The sequence below is a fragment of the Aquila chrysaetos genome, chromosome 6, assembly GCF_900496995.4.
Source record: "Aquila chrysaetos chrysaetos chromosome 6, bAquChr1.4, whole genome shotgun sequence".
Taxonomy (NCBI): Eukaryota; Metazoa; Chordata; class Aves; order Accipitriformes; family Accipitridae; genus Aquila; species Aquila chrysaetos.
The window spans coordinates 27,490,987-27,511,690 of record NC_044009.1 but is presented as its reverse complement, the minus strand read 5'-3'; the positions used below and the strand labels follow the sequence as shown (position 1 = coordinate 27,511,690).

Genomic DNA, 20,704 nt, shown 5'->3' with positions numbered 1-20,704 from the left:
GGGAGGAGGTGGTTTCAAATTTGTAAATTACTCTTTCAAAAATTAGCAACCTGTTAGTTTGTGCTTTATCCTTAAATTCTAAAAATGTCACTCCTCTGTTTCAGTACTTCTTAAAAAGAGGTATGTTTAAAAACTTCTACCAGCACCACTCCTTTAAAAAAAAAAAAGAGAGAGGGAGAACAAGATTTATAGTTTTTGAAAATGATAATTTAGATCTCAATAAAATCTTTGAAAGTATTGTTGGTTTGTTATGAGTTAACACAATTAATTTATAATAGCAGTAAAATAAAGACAGTTCTTACACTCATAGGCAAGCTAATTGGCTGGCAAAGTAACAAGGGTTGTCTTAATGGGCAAAACTTACTGATTGTATAATTTTATTAGACTTAATACATATAAAATTTTGCTCCTCTTTTTCTAGCTGGTTTTAATTTAAAAATATGAGCGCTCAAAAATCAGACTTACCAATATTTTCATTTTGAAACACCCCACAACTACAAGAGTGAGCTGCCTTCTGTCACTTTTCTATAATCTATTCCTCTTCAGATGTGAACATTTTCAGCGTTTTCATTTATTTGGACTATCTTTTAGTATAAGGCTGCAACATGCCTCAAGAAGATTTGAAAGTAGAACAGAATTAACATCATATTTCTCCATTTTTACTGTGAGTTGCATTTCCAATTATGCCACTGAAGTCACCTTCACTAGCCTTAAACATAGTCCTCCCTCAATGTGAGGGTATCAACACTAGATTTGTAAATCATAAACTACTAGAGCTGTCTTATCATATGCATACAAACTGCCTGGCTTATTTTTCAGTACTCTAAAAGTGAAAGTAACAAAAAAATGCAGATACAGAAATCCATCTACATTTTAATTCTCTTAATGTTCAAGTACTCTGTCTTGTCTTGGTGCATTTAAACTAGTACTACACATGGCAGCCACTTTGATATTGCATTAAAAATGCATTTTCCAGTATCCTCATTCAGAAGACACAGTGCAATTCAAGGCATCATCTCATCAAAATCAACAAAGTGTCAGCCAACCTGAGCAAGGTCAGATGATTCCTTCTATTTATGAATAAATATATTGCCTGAAAAACTGGAGAATCAGGCTTCTTTTTTAAAAGTAGTGAAGTCATGCAAGTAGTAGAGCATGCAATACCTTCTCTGTCACATATGATGAAGGAATTCTAAAATTACTGTGCTCCAACTACTCCTTCAAGGAGCTGGCAGCTATTTTCAAATTCCACACAAATTTCTACTTGGTGCCAGGTAGTTCAAGAATCCTACCATATTGCAAACATTTAACAGCTATGTAACTCATTGTCAGAGTATACTTTCTTGTCTGTCTTATGGCAAAGCAGCTTTCTGAAAAGATACCTAAACTTTTTCAGATCCACACCTTTCACCGCCTTCAAATGGTGACTGCCCATGTCCCTCAGGATTTCCAGTCTGGTAAGATAAAGGAAATGGGAGGTCTGTAAGGGCAGTTAAGACTACCAATGAACTGTGCAATAAGTGGAACAAAATAGTAATCAGGATTTAGTCCTGATAGTTCTGTTTTCTGTCCAAATCTTCCTCCTTTGACCCTTAGCTCTTCACACAAATCTTGTTGTCCCATGTGTGTTAATCATTGGGCTAAATACTGGCCAGCATTTAAAGATAGCACAGTGGCTTGTGCATGACAAAGAGAGGCCTCTCTCTTTCCTCTTTCAAAACATGATCATTTCTGTGGGAAATTAATATTCTGGAATATAACACCTTACCACATTTGCTAACAGAACTCTGTTAGCTAACATTGCCAACAATGGTAACTGTGTCACCATTACTAGGCTTACGAGCTGGCTGGGATCATTCTGGGTATCTCCTAAAGCCACGAGTTAGGCAAAAAACCCTAGACTTGTCTTGGTGTACAAAAAGTTAAATGTGAGTCAGGTTCATCCTCATGGCATTGAAGACTAGCCCCACACTGAGTTCCATCTGGAAGAGACTAGCCAGCAGGTTACTCCCCTCTGTTAAGGGCTTGTGAAATTGCATCTGGAGGTCATTTTGTCCAGTTTGGGTCCCCACAGTACAAAACAGACAGACAAGCTGAATTGAACTGAGCAGAGGCTACCAAGATGGTTGGAGGCTGGAGCATATGATGTACAAGGGGGTGCTGACAGAACTCTGTTCAGAGTAGATAAGAGGTGAAAAGGTGATGTAATTGCTGTCTTTCATCATCTATGAGGAAGCGGGGTTATACAAAAGACAGGATCAGGCTCTTTTCAGAGCTGTACAGCAAAAAGACAAGAGACAATACTCACAAGTTGCAGCAACAGAAATTTTGGCTAGATATAAGAAAAACATGTTTCACAAGGAGAGTGCTTAAGCACTAGAACAGGTTACCCAGAGAGACTATGGAATCTCCATCCTTGGAAATATTCAAAATTTGGCCCTGAGCATCCTAACCTGACAGGTTTTGAACAAGGGATTGTGCCAAATGACCTCCAGAGTTCCTTGCCAATTTAAATTATTCCATTATTGTAATCCTCAAGCCCATGCCAAGGAATATAAAGTGTTCCACCTGCACAGAAGTACTAGCACTACTCATTGCAATATATGGCAAATTCATTACGTTTGGGCAACGAGGCCTGAAGGCAGCAGAGAAAAACTGAAAAGCCATAATATTGTGTTTGCTTTCTTAGAAAGGGACTTACTTATTTTTATGATGCAAGTAGACATTTAAAATATTTGAGCGCCTGGGATTTTTCACTGTTCTTTAGAAACAGCAAAACACATTTCTAGTGAGATTGCCTATTGATATTGTTTTAAGTTTCACCTTCCTTCTCTAAACTGCTGCTGCTTCAGTTGTAATGCTTTGCCGTTTTTTAAATTATAATGTCTTCTAGGCAGAAATCTTACCTTCTTTATTTATTTATAGAATATCTTGAGCAGCAATTTGGCACACAGGCATTTGGCAGTTTGGCCTGTGGCATTACCTGTTTTTATTGAATTTTACCAGAAATGACTGATAGGGCTATTTTGACAAATTCATCCCATTCTTCTTGATGTGTACTGATCATATCTTACTATCCCACTGCTGATTTGGACTGTTTAAGCGGGTTTTTTTTAAACTCTTAATAAGGAAGAAAGAAAATTAATAAGTTTTTATTTTAGGAATTCATTCTATGAAGGTCTTTAGCATTCCTAACATTAATCAATGCTGTGCAGACATAATTTAAAACACAACATCTGCCTCTGTTGAGGTAACGTCTAGCAGAACATCAAGTCCTAGAGAACAGTGGCATGCATTCTGGAATTATGGCTGGTTTCGGAATCAAAGTCAAAGTTTCACTGAGGAAAATCCCCCTCCTTTCCATTTAATTAAAATATCAGGAGATGCTGAAGCAGTAACAATAGCTGTAAACCCAGTTGTATGTGTTCCCAAAACAACTTTCTATTTGAATTTTCTATTTCTCCCTTTCCTGGGTTCAAGACAATTACATCTGGGGTGACAGGTGAAGGTGTTTTAGATAAAACTTTTCGCAAGGTCATGAGATTAAATGAAAGTCTTATCTAGACTTTCAGTTGCTGTGTTGATATAAAGCTATTCAAAGCTCAGGAATAATTAAGGACATAAGCATGTAATGGGAAGGTAGAGCTAAGCTGACCACTAGCCAGCCATCAGCCATGGTTATCTCCTCTGTCTGTAGCAAAACTCATTAGTATAAACGGTCTTCACTCTTATTGCACCAGCCTCCCACTAAGACCTGAAAAGTAAGAGATATTAAGCCACTAGGACTGATTCTAAAGTAAGTCATGCTTTACATCAGTGTAAAAATCATATCTGTGGAGTACATCATTGCTGTAATTAACAAAAGCTTTGGAAGGAAAAAAAGTTATTTCATTCATGAATTAAAAATACTAAGTGGAGAAACTTCCATATTTTCTGCACTTGGCTTAACACCTGTATTTTTGTCTTGCATCAAATCACATTATAATTGCTCTAATGATGACTTTCAAAAAGGTCTAAAAGGATTACATTGGGCAGCAGGGAGTGTTCATAGCCATTGATATTTTAATTTTCATTTATATACATTTACTTTTCCAAAATGTTAACGAAACCATTGTTTCTGAACACTGCCCTAACATACCAATTCCATTGTTTGACACCGCTCTTACAAGTATCATGTAGTATTCCTAAAGATTTTTCTTAAAGAGATTGATTTGTAGAAATACCAAACAGGTAAGTATGGCAGAAACTTTGAGTTTCAAGTCATTTAAAAGCACACCTACTTGGTTAACTACACTGGCTCTAAATGCAGTCTGATTCTAACTAGTCAAGTTATAAAGCAACAGATAGATATGGAGAAATGCAACAGACATGCAAAAATGGAAGGAATACCTGTGAGAATCTGCTTTATTAACTAAAGTTTGTCCCTTTTGCAAGGTAGTCACTGTGCAACCTTTAATTTCTTCCTGTAATTCCTCATAATTCATTGTCAAGATAGGCAAATGTAAGCCTTCTGAATTAAAGATTTTAAGGTAATTCTCAATACCTTCAAGACCATCAAATACCTGCAAAAAAAAAAAAAAAAAAAGAAAAAAAGCATCTGTTGTCAATATTTCTATTTAAATTGTGCATGTATATTCTTTTACATAAATAGATGATCAATAGACATTTAATATTTGACCTTTCTTCAGAAATGAAAAGCAATATATTTTAATTTAAGGCCTGATATTGATTTTGCAGGTCACAGAACAACACAGGTATAATTCAACAGACATTAATATCAGTATGGGGATGCAAAATCATGATTACTGTTTGAATTTAAAATTATTTCATTTTTTCAGCAGTAATCAGGCCAATTTGACATACTGAAGCAGAACTAAAATAACAGTAATACAGCGCATCAGCACTCAAAGTTTTATTGAAGCATACTCTTAAAGAGTTTTACAAAAAGGCGACTTCTTTTTAGTGTTTTAAATACCACATGTATATCCAACAAGTAAATTATATTTAAATATATTTTTATTAAAATTCTGTTTTCCTTTAGTGCAAGCAGGAGTTTCAGAAGTACTCTAAAAAGAGTCCTGTCTTTTTAGACAAAGTAAGAACAACATTGCAATACTCTGTTATTAAAGTTAGTAAATACTAATATTAGTAAAATAGAAACGTGCCCAAACCTACTGTGCATAATTAGCATCATAGCAGTAACACCATATTCTCCTACACAGATTTTTTTTGTTGCTCTAAACACCAGGAAAACATGAAATCTAAATAAAGCAAATTGGTAGACAATGTCTGATAGCATTAATGTCTCATTGAACATATACACTTATGTAACAAATTAAAAATACAATGACTATAACATGGACTATTCTGTATACATATTTTTAAAAGCAAATCAACTGTTTGTACAACATCAAACTTGTGTTCTGACTTTGCATATCTCTATATATACTCTAAGCTTTAGTTCAGTGAATAATTTTGCAGAATTACAGTCCGAAAATACATTACTTTTGAAGCCTCAGTTCATCACTGAGAAGAATTCTGAGACACAACAAAACTACATACATCCTAAAATACTATCCTTAATTGTGTCAACTTCAAAAATTGCTACATCAGAAGAGAAAAAGAACTTTGAGGCAGACTAAATTTGACTTTAAAGACTTTTGCAAGGTTTTACATTCATAAAAAGCTAAACAGTGAAAATTCCATGAGATTCTCAGCGCACAATATGATCCAGCTTACTACAGCTTATTACTTATGAACCAAGAACTCAGCAGCTGAAAATGAACCCTATATTGCTGACTCAAAATAGCAAGGAAAGATGCCTGAACTCTCTTCAAACAACTAAAATCTATGCAAAAGAAATGAAGGAAAATAAAGAAAAGATGATGAGCAAAGGTAATTCAACTTCTATACACAAGAGATTAAAACAGGACATGCATACTATTTTATTGTCTCTGTCAGGTTATTTTTCCTTGCAGAATAAAGGATTCAGCATGTAAAAAGGGGGGGGGAAAAAAAAAAAAAAAAAAAAAAAAGATATCCTGACCATAGAAAGAAAAATTTCTAAGAACAAGAATACTCCATCAGAAGAGGAGTGTAGTTGAAGGTACCCAGGAAGGACTTTTCATAAAACATTAAATCCTTTTAGTCATCACTAAGTATAGAAAAGGCCATAAACTTCAGATCAAGACAGTAATTACAATCATCTTCAGGAAACTCATAGATTGACAGACCTATGTAAATCTCAAAGATGTTTTCTGTAAATGGAGGCCATTCACATGAACTCAGGAACTAAGTGAAGTTTATTTATTTTGTGTAATAGTGTCCTGGTTTCAGCTGAGATAGAGTTAATGTCTTTCCTAGTAGCTGGTATAGTGCTGTGTTTTGGATTTAGGGTGAGCATAATGTTGATAACACACTGATGTTTTAGTTGTTGCTAAGCAGTGTTTACACTAAGTCAAGGACTTTCACACCACCTCACCACCGAGTGAGCTGGGGGGCACGAGAAGCTGGGATCAGACACAGCCAGGACAGCTGACCCCAACTGGCCAAAGGGGTATTCCATGCATATGTCATCATGCTCAGTATATAAACTAGGGGGAAAGCTGGCCAGGGACTGTTGTTTGGAAACTCGCTGGGCATTGGTCGGTGGGTGGTGAGCAATGGCATTGCGCATCACTGGTTTTGTATATTCTAATGCTTTTTATTATTATTATTATTATTATTATTATTATTATTATTATTATTATTATTATTATTATTATTATTTTCCCTTCCTTTTCTGTCATATTAAACTGCCTTTACCTCAACCCACAAATTTTACTCCCCCTCACCCCCCCCCAGTTCTCTCCCCCATCATACTGGCAGGGGGGAGTAAGCCAGCAGTTGTGTGGTGTTTAGCTGCCTTCTGGGTTAAACCATGACAAATAGGTTCTGTATAATGAATTCCAGTCTTCAGAATCATACTTAAGAATATTAAATTAAAGAGTCATAGGAAAGTTATAAAGTGTTCAAGAATGATTATGGATTTATAACCATTTCAGAATGAGTTAACCACTAAGCCAGACTTATAAATATTACTAGTTAGCATACTTAACTAGGTAAGCAGCAAATGTAAGAACATGTTTTGAGTCTTGCTAAAAGGCAATAGGGAAATTTAAAATTAATAAACCAAAAAGGTATATATTACTGCCATTGTTACATTTATCAAAGAGCGACATAAGCAGAACAGTAACTGGACAAGAGGCTATTTAGAAGAGAACGAGGATGGGGAAAAAAACCCAAAATATTAAAAAAAATCAGGTGTTCTCTGCAGCTCTCTTCCTAAACATATCTGAGCGCCTTGTGTGTTCATCAATCTGCACCTTCAAGGATGACAGGCAACTTTATTGGGTTACATTGCCTGCATTTTCAGTGCTGTTGCTACCTCGATCAATTAAGGGTGCTACCACGAGCAAAGATTTATGTTCCCTCATGTTCAATTTCAGTTGCACATAAAAAACCTGGTTGGAGCAAGTTACTATCTGCATTGACTTTTTCCATAGCAGCCGCTGCAGTCATTGGCAGTTCTATACCCTTCCTATTCTGCTCAGAATAGCAGTATCAGGCCCTAAATTCAAACTTCCAAGAGCTCAACCAAATCAACGTTAAACAATCCAGACAAAGCCAGCCTTTTACTTCTATCTCAGACTCTTTTCAAGAATTAGAATATGTGTATATCTCCGATTTTTTTTAATGGCATACGCGTATTATGGCATAAGCATATTATGGCATAGACAACAATATGAGGAAAGCATCATGTCTACATGCAACTGTAGTACACGAGCGTAAATTAAATAATATGGTCTTAGAAATTGTATCATTTGATCTATCAGGCTGATAACACAAAAATACTTTGCAACATATATTCACAAGTTACAGATGCAGGAGAGTTATAATTAATGATCTACATGCTTAACACTAATGACAGGGTTTTTTTCATTTCAGCATGGAAGATTAGTGGGGAAAAACAATAGTTATGCTAGCAAAACCTTACAAGCTGTAATTAAAATGAACACCAATGTGCTGAAGATAACATGGGCATAGCTCCTACAAGCAGAAATAATATCCCTCTTTCCTGAGCCACTTTGGACATTTATTAAAAAAACACTTTGTAATAAATCCAAAAGGATTTATTCATTCAATAAATGATTCATTTATTCATTCAAAAATTCATTCAAAAAGGATCTTAATATTTCTCTCTAAATTTCCTCGTTAATAGTTACCTTGACCATTCCTCATGATTGGGATCCATTTTAAGTAATTTTTAAAAAAAGGAACAAAAATCATGCAATGCGCTTTTCTTAGTCTGCTCGGTTTTGTGGTTGTGCATGTACAGAATATGAATGGTGACTCTTGTTGTGGTTCTTTTTTTTCCCCCACTTTAATTCTTTGATTTTGCTTTAGTTTTACATTAGTTGAGTGTGTCTTCCTCATCCACTTATCATAGTTTTGAGATCTTTTCAAGGAAATAAAGGATATAATCCCTCTGTACATCCTCTGCTTCTCTATTGTCACCTGGCTCCATATAGTTGTCTTGCTTTCAAAGTTCTTTGTCTGTTTGATTTTTTTCTCTGTAGTTCCTTATGCTTTACTAAGTATCATGATCAAAAGAAAGGATTTTTCAGCAAGGCTTCTACTCAGCAATATGGACCTCTATGCATGTATGTATTTATTTTTACCAATACTGAATGTTATCATCACAAAATCCCTGACTAACAACGTATACAAACCTGAAAAATCCATTAACAAGGAAAAAGAGAGACTGGAAGGATAAGCAAAATAAGTTTCACTGGATCATGCAGAGGTGTGAATCCTCACAGCTCCATGCAGAGAATGCATCACTTCTAAGTCCCTCCTGTATGTTCATTTTAAAGCTATTTTCTATCTATACTATCTTGAATGATTTTTAATTTTGCAATGGCATATAGGAGGAAAAAAAACCCAGCATCTAAAGTAGTTAGAAGAAAGTATGTGTGTCCTGGAGTTCAAAATCAAAAGGTGATTTTTGAACTTATGTACCAAAGTACAAGATGCTCCACAGCTAACTAAAACACGAATCTGCAAATATACTGAACTCAGTAAAAGCCTTATTTATTTACTTAAAAGTATCCAAGTGAATGTTTTCAAGCTTTTCCACACCAAAGCAATCTCAGATTCTTCCACATATCATTTCCCAAGTATTCTCAGAGGATTGCTACACACAGATCCCCCTGCAGAAAATCAAACTGAAGGTAACTACATAGACATAGAAATGGATAGATATTTAAAGGAAAGCTTAGCAAGGAACATACATGATCACAGAAGAGCCAAGCAGCTTGCAAACATGCAGAAAAATACTGCTTAATGGAGCAAAATATACAACAGAATGCAGCCAAATGTACACCAGAACCTAAGAGAATAAACACAATGCAAGTGCAATACTTTTGTGGTTTTATTTTCTTGAATTCATTAAAATTTAAAATGACAATGAGATACACAAGATCTAAAAGGAGTTCTCTTCGAGTTACTTCAAAACAACTAATGCTTTATTTTGCTCATTTGCCCTTTACATATGTAAGAGAGTCCACAATTTCAGGTATACCCTGAGAACAACTGAAAATGTCTCCTTTCTGAACTACAGTAACTATAGTGTTTTGTTCACTCTTACACATAACAGGTGTGATGGCATGCTACGGAGACACACCTGAGCTAGTGCTTTCTTCAGCAGGTACTTCCACAAAGCGCAGCCCTGTATTCTGAAAAGATGCTACTTTTGCTATCAAAGCAATAGACCTATACTTGCGTAGCCCCTTGTCCAAACTAGAAGGGGGTTGACTATCAGCAACAGTTTTAACACTGTTTCCATTAGCCCGTCTCAGATTCCTCCTTATAAATGCAATCAAGAATGATCAGATTTATTGGAGCAAAAGGTCTATCTCACTTCAAGGTTCTTTAAATAATTTCAACACGAAGTACTGTTTACATGTTGTTAAAAAAATACCGAAGGAACGTCATACAGGTTAAAGATAAATGTGATTACAGCCCCACCTGGTGCTCAAAACAAAAATTAGTGCAGACAAAGTCAAGGTTACGTTGTTTTTTCAACACATTTAATAGAGCCACGAAGATTGTTGTTGGAGCTATCCTTAAAAATGATCTGGTTTTAAAGCTTCTATAAACGATCTGCAAAAAATATGCATAAAAAATACAAAAAGACCATTTGTCTTTGGACACCTTAAAATATAAACTTTTCTAACTAGTCTTTTAACTAAAAGGTTTTGGAAAGAAGTTTGCGTTACTAATACTACTTGATGTATGGGCCCTTGAAGAACAGGCTTCTTGTAAAATGGAAACAGAGAGATTTCACATTTTAAGTTTGGTATTTATTGTTGAGGTCCTTCTTTTCAGTGGAAAATTTTCAGATGTAGCACCTTATTTTCAAAATTATCAGAGACTCAATGGGACACCTTCAGATAGCAGAGTCTAAGCACTTACTATTTCCAAAAAGCACACAAACCTTTGTTTTCTTTAACTTCAGTGTAACAGGCAGTTGGTCAGCACCACTGGCTGAAGACCTAACGTTTCAAAAGTTCTGTGCCCCAAATCAAGGCAAGAAAATTGAGAACCCATTTTTTGAAAGGTAACTCTCTGATCTGATAGCACACACCTGGAAAAGGCTTGAATAAGTTCTCTAGTGACATCTAAGACTGATGAGATAGACAGTTCTTTGCTTAATCCTTCTGCTCTAACTCAAATAAATTTCTTTTAACAAATTGTTGTGTATTAATACTAGAATATAATAACAAAACTTACTTATATGGTAAGCCAAACAAATTACTAAATTACTTCTTGCTTTAACAAAAGAATAGCATCCAGTTTGCAGTTATGAAAAATATAATACAACAGTGGTAAATTTTTCCAATAGCTCATTTCTTCACTGTTTAAAAAATATGCTCTGTTACTAGTTGGAATTTGGCAAAGTTTGACATCTGTCTGTGGATTTTGTTGTCTGCTGGGTAGAAAAATCATATGCTATTAAAATTTCCTTGCCCATATAGGTGTTTATAGATTGCCTGTCTTCATTGCCTACTACTCTTACATAAATTACAAATATTATAAGCAGAAAAATACCAGCAATCATTCCACAATACTCCACTGGAAGCTCATCTGTTGATAAAAATCCCTACTTGTTTTCCCATTTTAAGGCTTAAAACAGATTTGGCTCTGAATCAGCTTCACGCAGCTTGCGGATTTTGTGTTATTCACTTTCACCATCAACACATAAAATAGCAGTAATATAACCTTACAGAAGTCTGTTATAACACTATTTCCACCTTTATTGATCCTTATTTGGTCTTCTCATAAAAACCTATTGTTAACCTGACACGTATCAATAGATGTGAACTAATAATATTAAGCTCCCTCAGTTCTTTATTAATCAACTCTTCTATTGGCTATTCCCATGAGTTCGCCCAACCCTGATTTTAGGTTGAAAACTTTTAAATTAACTGTGCCATCCTCTTCCCACCTCAACATTCTAACAATCTGGCGGGAAATTAGCAGTTTTCAAGATTTTACAGCACCACGACTTAAGAGGGGAAAAATCTTCTTACTCAACTTATTTTTCACCTGTCCAATGAGTTTTCTAGAAGACAGTACAAGTTACTGCCAAATTAGCATTGAAACAGGGGTTTGATTTTTATTATATGGGCAAACATCCACTACGAACTAGATTATAACCATTTTGTTTATACCAAGGACAACTGTTCAGAGGATCATTTAATTTTTCGAAAGACTAATTCCAAATTCAATCTAGTCTCTCAAAAGAGAAAGGCTCAGGAGCAACACAAGTGAATACACTTTCACTAACCAGCCTATAAATATTTTAGATTTAACTGGGAGCATTTTACAGCAAAGAATAGACAATGGATTCCTGAAGATTTATTTTGTTTCCACATAAGTGCACACTTTCACCATTTTAATGCTACTTGATAGAAGGTGGTTGAATCTCAAGTCATTTGTCTTATACCTATTATTCCATTATTATTTTATTCCTTTCTACATCCATTTCCTTGACTGTATTGTACTCCCATATAGCAATTTTTTCCCATTCTTTTGGGGGTTTTTTTCAGTCTTTTTTCTTTACTTGAACAATAAATTTTACAACATTTGTTTACTGAAGACCTATTAAAATTCCCTATTGAATCACTTTAATTTAAAATTCATGATGTTTTTAACTGTGCTTAAGTGCTACTCAGTAATATCATAGCATTTGAAAAAGAATTTTAAGATCTTAGGCCCAGAGCCAGCAAGAATATCGAAAGTAATCTAACCCACATACAACTACATGATGGCTAGTCTAAAACAACTTCAGAAGATGACTGAAGAAAAAAAATCTGATATTTTTGTTTTGGGATAGGGATTTGAAGTGAAATTCTACAAGAATATTCTTTACGTGCTCACATTAGTCAATGAAAAAAAAGAAAAGAACTGATGAGCAGAACTCTTGAAAGTATATTAAAGTATTAAAGTATGATAAAAGGCTTATATTATAGAGGAAAAAGGTATTATAAGTCATTTTCATACAAGTAGTTATTACTGGACTTGATGTTTGAAAAAATAAAAATTTAGTTTTAAAATATTCCTTTTTTTGGTCATCAGTGATTTACTCATTTTCATCACATAAGTTTAGGAAGAGACAGAAAATTAAACAGACATACTAGTCAAGGCTGCTTGTACCTAAACACAACCCACACAAAACAAGCAATGTATAGAATTCAGTAGACAGGTAGGCCCCTCTTAGCCTTCTGCTGTGACAGCTGCAACAATCTAATTCTGGAATCTGAATCACTGCTTCTCCACGGGAGCACATCAGTGATGGAAATGATTGCCTACACATTATCTTGCTGACCTCAGTATAGGTATGGGCCTTAATTCATCATTTGTGCTGTGACCAAGGGAGTTAACGTGCTTTTTCAACTGGACACTTTGGTGTTATATCATGTCTAGACTGTGTGATATATGATGTGCCCAGTATGAGGAATTGTATGCTGTCCTTGATTTTTCTTATGTCTGATTATTAATTAGCCCCTGTGGAGACCACTGCAAGTATAGACATCGTTTCTGGTATTCACACTAGACTATAACAGTTTGGGTATTTTAGAGCAGCTCCTGTATCTTCATATAGCATTATGCCATCATGACAGGGTCTATGAAGTTGAAGTCCAATTTTTGGCAGACAATATTTCCCAAATACCTTATGTTGGAAACTGAGTGCTCTTCTCAATATACTTTTTCAAAAAAAATGTTTTTTCAAAATGCATTTGCCGTTTTGGATAGAAGTTTGAGGTGAAAGGTCATATTAAAGGGTAATCAGATTTGTAATTTTCCATTCCAAATTGTTTAGCAAACTCTGTTTGCATAATCCCACATATATCAATCTTCAAAAGCACACTGACAGTTGTATTATCAGGTTATTATTAGAGACTTGGCTTCTTACCAACCTTGCCAGCAGTACGAAAAAAGTCATTGGCCTCTTGTAGCAGGGCTTTCCTTTCTTCCATGTGGAAGCACACTTCTTCTCGCAACAGACAGATTTTCTGATTTGAAAGCTTTAGATGGTCTTTTTCTGTATAGTCCTCTGAAAGCAAGATCTTAAGTGCTTCAGCTTCCAATTGTTCCACAGTAGAATTCCATTCCTAACAGGAAAAATTCCATTTTAATCAACTACACATAGAAAAGTAATATACCTGCACAATAATAACATAAATACTGGAGAATATGTATCACATTTATAGGCCTGAAAGTTATCACCATTTAAAACAATATTTCTACTAGGAGGGAATTCTCAGCAAATTATGGTTTTAGTGACAGAGTTTTAAGTGGTGGCATTCTACATTCTTTGACATGGTTGCAAAGGTGGAAGTAGCAGTTACTAGTGTGTCTGCTGGGAAAAATTGTCTAGGTAACATAAAGACAAGAAACCTCTACTGGGTAAGACCACACTCCCATGACAAACAGCCTTTTAAGCCCAACTGTTTAATGAAGGACAAATTAAAACATTGCCTAGATATAGCTGCTTCCAGTGAGACAATTTCTGCTGAGAGCTGTTTGGTAATCAATTAAATCAAATGACTCTCCCTTACAGTGAGGTGTGCTATCATCCTTGACACTCTCCATTTTCCCTGATTTCCTGCCCAAAAACACAAGTCTGTTCAAAGCATGTCTCTGCCTTATCTGACCATGAACGTTCCTAGTGGAAGTGACAGATAGAAGAGATGTTTTTAAAAGGAAGATCATACTTCAGAATTTCAAGCCACAGAGTCAGAAACATTACTGACACTTAATTGAGCTAGGTACTTTAAAACTAAGGTGCTTTAAAATGGATTCAAATGAATCAGTTCAAGTTTGCATATAGATATTCTGTCTACATCATACCACTTGGAAGCATATTTAGCTAATCAGAACTGATTGTCTATTTTACTCCTATTTCTTTTTTCAACTATTCATGCTGAACTGACTTGTGCTTCTAGTGTACTGACCCAAATTATAGATCAAATTTAGGGATTAAACTGTCATGAATAAAACCTTTTCCCTACATTTTTTTACCTGTGATAAATGCTATTACACTATTCAGTCCCACTATCTTCTTTAGGTTAGAAAGAGGTATTGAAAGGCATATCAGACTAGATATCCCAAATGGAAAATAGCTTTAAGAGAGTCAAGGGAAAAACACCATTTCATCCCTGCCTGTCATGCAACTACTGCTTTGGTGTTTAGTTTCTTCTTCTTTTTTGCTGTGTTTTTATAGAGAAAACTATAAAACAGTAAAACTGTTACACAGTGTATTTTATCCCTGCTGTGCTTGTCAACACTTAAAATTGGTGCCTTATTATGCTGTTCAAAACAAAAGGAGCATCGATACTATACTGCAATTTCCCATGTCTTAGGTAGTGTATTTCCTCCACTTTTTCTGGTAATGAATTAAATAAGAGAAGGACCTTTTTTAAATTCATTTAGCATTTCTTTTCACAGATTTGTATCAAATGGCTGGTAAAGCAGACAAAAATATTTAAAAATAAGACAAATTTTTTTCATTAAAACACTCCAAAGTGTGCACGTGGTACAATAAGATTACAGGGTAGGTTCCTTTATTTTCAGCTTGCTTAAAGAACATTAGCCTCACATTTGTTGTTTCTTTTTAGTGAAATTATTGCTAGTGAAAGATGCTGTTTTGGAAGTTTTCCCAAAAGAAGTAATCTGGTTATTCACAGATCTTTCACAAACAGCAGCAATTCTAATTCCCTCACAGTGTCCCAACCATGCTGCTTCATCCCTCTTTGAAGTACAGTAAGCAGGAGTAGAGCTATTTTGTTCTATGTAGTTCAGTTTTCTGACATTGTCCATTGTTGTGACAAGAACTGGTATGGTAAAAACACATGTTCAAAAAGATCAGCAACTTATTTTACATAGGCTTCTCCACCAGATACAGTTCTCTCTCCCTCCCTATTGGTATGGACTAGATCTGGACCAGTGACTAACAAGTGAGAGACACCCTACAAGTTCCCAACATACCCATTGCCCAACATAGCCAACCTTAAATAGTAAATGGCAATTCCAATGGAAAGGACTAATTTCATTGCTGCATTCTAGAGTAACTTGAACAATTCAGGAAAAAGATCTAGCATTACTCACAGGTCAGTGAAAAATACACCTCAAATAGAACACATACGCATTCAGACCATGCCTGTATGTTCTTGCCTTGAACTTTGAATTCATTTCTGCAGCTTCACAGCACATGAACTAAAGCTGAAACAGAGGGTATTGATGTGGGTAACAAAAGTAATTTTAAAATATGAACAAACCCATGGGAATAAGGAATATGATGCCTGGTGTGATGTTGATACATAGCAATGCAATAGTCTCAAAATCATGAGTTGTATAAAAATACCTTTAATGTCTCTCAAAAAAACAGTTACCAAGGTATATTAAGTGATGAACCTTTCTGCGTTAATTAGTCTGTGGTACTAACTGCTGTAGGTTATAAACAGAGACAAATATTTTAGCAAAGTTCAGGAAGAAAAAGGATACATATTTTATATGATAAATGAGAATCTAAACAAGATTTTAACAAGCAAATGTTCACTAAATTAAAACCAATTTAAAAGGATATTAAAGCTTATTTAGGTATTAAGTAAGCTTTTTGAGGAGAAAAATTTAAAAAAAGACTTCATGCTAATAAACATAAAAGGACTGCTAACACCTTCACTGAAGTAGTAGAAATGTCTCAGGTTACACACTTATTTGATCAGTATCCTATTTCTGCGCAATGCAACACATTCCTTCATCCTGAAAATCTGATGAACAGGAAAAGGAAAATTATGGCAATTCTGCTGAGTTTGTAAGTAATTTTTCCACTGTGGTGAATACTCTTCACCTTTCTGCCATGGAAGACCTAAGCAGCTGTAAAAATCGAAAGATCTTCATTAATGCCTTACTTAGCTTTTTCGTGTTAAATCTACTTTTGCTTTTAACTTATATTATTACCAATAAAATAAAATAATAATAATTTAAAAAAACCAACCAAACAAAAAAAACCAACCCAAGAGCCAGCATAAAATAATTTAATTGTGTTAAAATGTTTCAACCAGATTCTAAGTGGTATGGTAAGAAAACTAATTCCACATCTCTCAACAGATTTAGCTTTGTTTGATTTTGAAAAAGAAAGATGTGTCAGAATTCCAGAATTCCATCAAGAACTGTGTTCTGGTTATCCTTCAATATACCTGCACTGTACGCCTACAAAGATGCAAACCTGTCTCACTCATGCTAACCCTTCTTTCCTTCCATAAAGGAACCCTTATGAAAAGCCTTCTCAGAGATTTTTCAAGTTCAGCTCTTCCACAAACAAGCACCAGAAGGCCAAATGCTGCCCACTGTTATTTCCTTGTATGCTTGTAAAAAATACTGCTGGTTTAGAACATCCTGCAATTAAATTGCACCACTTCCCAAGAAAACACTCAAAAAAAAACCCCCACGTAAGTATTTCTCGAGGACCTAAACTGAACACTTTCAGCTTCCTAGCAAAATAAGAAGAGGTTAATCTGGGGCACAATAAAAGCAATTTTTTTTCCCAATTTTTTTCATTTTGTCTATTACTGATAAACAACTATAGCAAAATCTTCCCAATTTTTTTTTTTTTTTGCTTTATTTTTCTTTTAAATTAATGAACACTTCTGAGATCTGGATGCAATAATCTTGAGCCTATACTTTTAATTAAATGAAACCCTGCACTGTATTATTTAATGCACAATTCCCCTTTCATAAAATCCTGTCTTTGTCTCTGTCCTAAGTAATATTCAGCAAGAATGAGGATTTTGAGGAAAATTACAGTCTGCTGTGTTGTATTTGTTCCTTTATACCTGAAGGAAATCTTGGGAAAAAATAGTAAGGAGGTCTCTCCATACACAAAGCTTAATTCACCTATTTATGAATAAGGTGTGGACCCCTAACAATTTTTATCAACACCACCATGTCATCGTCTTCCAATACTTGCAGCTGGAATGACTGGTACCAAATGCATTCCATGATCAGATTCTAATCAAAATTTCACTTACATTTAAACATAAAGGTGTTAATGAGAATTAGAAAAAAACACTGCAGTTGGGAGCTTTTAACTGGGACTAACAGTAATCAACCGAAAAAAGGTAAAGAAAGTGCAGGTGAATGCATTCATCATCATTTTGTTATTATAGGCTATTTGTATAATAATTAAAAATAATATTTTATGCAAGAACGAAAAATGCTTATTCTAATGTAACAGGAAAAGAAATTGTCTATAGTTAGCTTAGAAGCAGATACAGAAAACCAAAGAAGTTCTGAATTCTTTCAGTGTATTGCAATGTGTAAATTATAATTACAGCAGACAAGGCTAATTATAAGAAAATGACTCAACTTGCAGTGAAATGATTTCCTATAAGAGGATTTCACTGTAACAACATTCATAAATCTGTTCGGTACAAGGTGCCCAATAACAGCTTTTAGGTGATCTTAAAGCAGAGGTTAAACTCTGCCTCATTTATACTGAGGCAAGTTTCTCTAACCTTTGACACAAGCTCAAAAAACCAATTTATTAGAATAATTTATAGTTTAAAATTTTCTATGAACATTACAACCTTGCACACTCTCTGAAGGTATTAAATGTAGTTAGACTCATTTCCTATCCTATTTTATCATTAGTCAAACTTGGTGGAATTTTATGTAAAATAGCTAACGACAATTTCATTTTCAGCTTTCTATTTATAAGGAAATGTTTCTACACATAAAAAGCCTATACTTTCCATCAACAGAACATACAAACTCAGTGGAAAAATCTTTGTCAGTTTTTCCTGTCCTTCAGCCTTCTACATGTTAAATTCGTAACAATCTCTCAGTTAACACTAAAATATTTGTTACTCATTTTCCCTGAAAGGAACACAAAGCCTACTATTACCTTGACTTTTCAATTTGTCAAGAAATGCTTGTGTATGCCTCTGACCTATTAAAGACACATTGCAATGTGTCTCCTTAGCTCATGTCACTATTCTTACTTTTCCTCACAGTAGTAAGTCTTTTAAACACTTGCTTTCACTATTCCATTTAGCAGGGAAAATGAGCTCTTTCTAGGTTCCTTGATTAATCAGGTATTTTTCAAGAGTGTTAAAACTGATGAAGTGAAATTATTGTGGCTTTAAGTAAAAGTCTTGAACTTTTCCTGCCTTCAGAAATACCCAGCACAAGCCTGGAGGGGGAAAAAAAAAAAAAAAAAAAAAAAAAAAAAGGTAAAAATACCTACAACTTTATCTTGTTACTAAACAGCTATTGTGAGATAAATGGGCTTTTTTGGTCTATACCATTGTTGTGGTTTAACCCCAGCCAGCAACTAAGCACCACGCAGCTGCTCACTCACTCCCCCCCCACCCAGTGGAATGGGGGAGAAAATCGGGAAAAAGAAGCAAAACCCACGGGTTGAGATAAGAACAGTTTAATAGAACAGAAAAGAAGAAATGAATAATGATAATGATAACACTAATAAAATGACAACAGCAATAATGAAAGGATTGGAATGTACAAATGATGTGCAGTGCAATTGCTCACCACCCGCCGACCAGCACCCAGCTAGTCCCCCAGCGGCGATTCCCCGCCCCCACTTCCCAGTTCCTATACTGGGTGGGACGTCCCATGGTATGGAATACCCTGTTGGCGAGTTTGGGTCAGGTGCCCTGGCTGTGTCCTGTGCCAACTTCTTGTGCCCCTCCAGCTTTCTCGCTGGCTGGGCATGAGAAGCTGAAAAATCCTTGACATTAGTCTAAACACTACTAGCAACAACTGAAAACATCAGTGTTATCGACATTCTTCACATACTGAACTCAAAACATAGCACTGTACCAGCTACTAGGAAGACAGTTAACTCTATCCCAGCTGAAACCAGGACAACCATAAACATTTCTTACTTAAAAATTCTAACTTTGGATTAAAACCTGAGAAGTTGTGTAAAATTGTCTTTACTGGAATACTCTAGGGCTAATCTGAGACAACCTTGAAACACATCTATTTGACTTCAGATCATGATCCATATAGTAGACAAAGTAGCATTTAAACCACAAGCGAATTAAGTATAAAAATATGTATCTTTCAGAATATGTGATAAATTAGCCCCTTCTGTCATACTGCAAAAATGTTCACAACTGAACTTTTTCTGAGCCTAACGTCTGCCTGTAATTGATTCATTGGATACATTGGTACATTGATAATTTAGCCCCTGTGAGTATTTGAAAGGCTTTTACCTTCAATAACTACATTGCAGTATAACTAACTACCAATATAATCATATCATTCCCTCAAATGACAAATAAAACACTGTGCACTAATAGAACTGCAAATGATTGTGACCTGCTATGACAATTACCATACGATCTGTCTGTTGGGAAGTTCAGTGGATAGCTATATCAGCATATTTAACAGCGAGTTGTTAAAATCAACAGGCAGAAAGAGGAAAAAGTAGTTCAAAGTCAATCATCTCCCAGGAAATTGTTGAGATGTTAAAAGATAATCCCAGGACAGAGAGGGACTTACCAAAAAAAACAAAACCAAACCAACCCACCCCAAATCATTAACAGAAAAATAATAGATAGAAAAGGAGCAGCGTCCCAAGGCAGTAAGATGGCACTACAGGAAAATCAGATAGTAAGAAGAACCTGATAGATGAGTGTCAATTTGCATCTGCTGCACGTGAAAGATGAATGTTTAGGTAAAAATGAAATTGCTCATAAAGAAAAAATCTTTTTCTTTGCATGCTTTGTTCTAGCTATCAAAATACAGGAGTGTGTTAAAACATCTGCTATGCAGATGAAATGCAATACTCGTCAAACTCCTCAGTAGAATGCCAGTCTCAGCAAAACTGATAAGAAGAGCTGGATAGCCTGAGTTTGCAACCATGCAGAGAGTGGTGAAGGAGCATGGCCATCCAGGAAGGCCAGAGAGTCAATAGAGCTCCAGACATACATTTAACTGCGAAATAACTTTTCCATGTATCTAAGCATTAGCTGTGAGATCTGTGGAAAAAAGCAGGTAAATACAATATTCTCAATCCTTATGTTAATGTCAACAAATATAGCAATTAATACCGCTGATAGTGATATTTAAT

General features: G+C 35.1%; 1 protein-coding gene across 5 annotated transcripts in view; it reads right to left on the bottom strand.

Moving 5' to 3' along the window:
• The window catches only part of CCDC141 (coiled-coil domain containing 141), a 111,164-nt gene that overhangs the window by 47,840 nt on the left and 42,620 nt on the right, over nt 1–20,704 (bottom strand). For all 5 annotated transcript variants that reach the window (XR_003924084.1, XM_030019194.1, XM_030019193.1 and 2 more), the window contains exons 7-8: nt 13,524–13,718; nt 4,390–4,562 (exon numbers count right to left, since the gene is read on the bottom strand). Coding sequence is in view for 4 of the 5 variants with exons in the window: in XM_030019194.1 (XP_029875054.1) it covers nt 4,390–4,562; nt 13,524–13,718 (368 nt within the window). In the remaining variant the exon portion in view is untranslated. The remainder of the gene's footprint in view (nt 1–4,389; nt 4,563–13,523; nt 13,719–20,704) is intronic.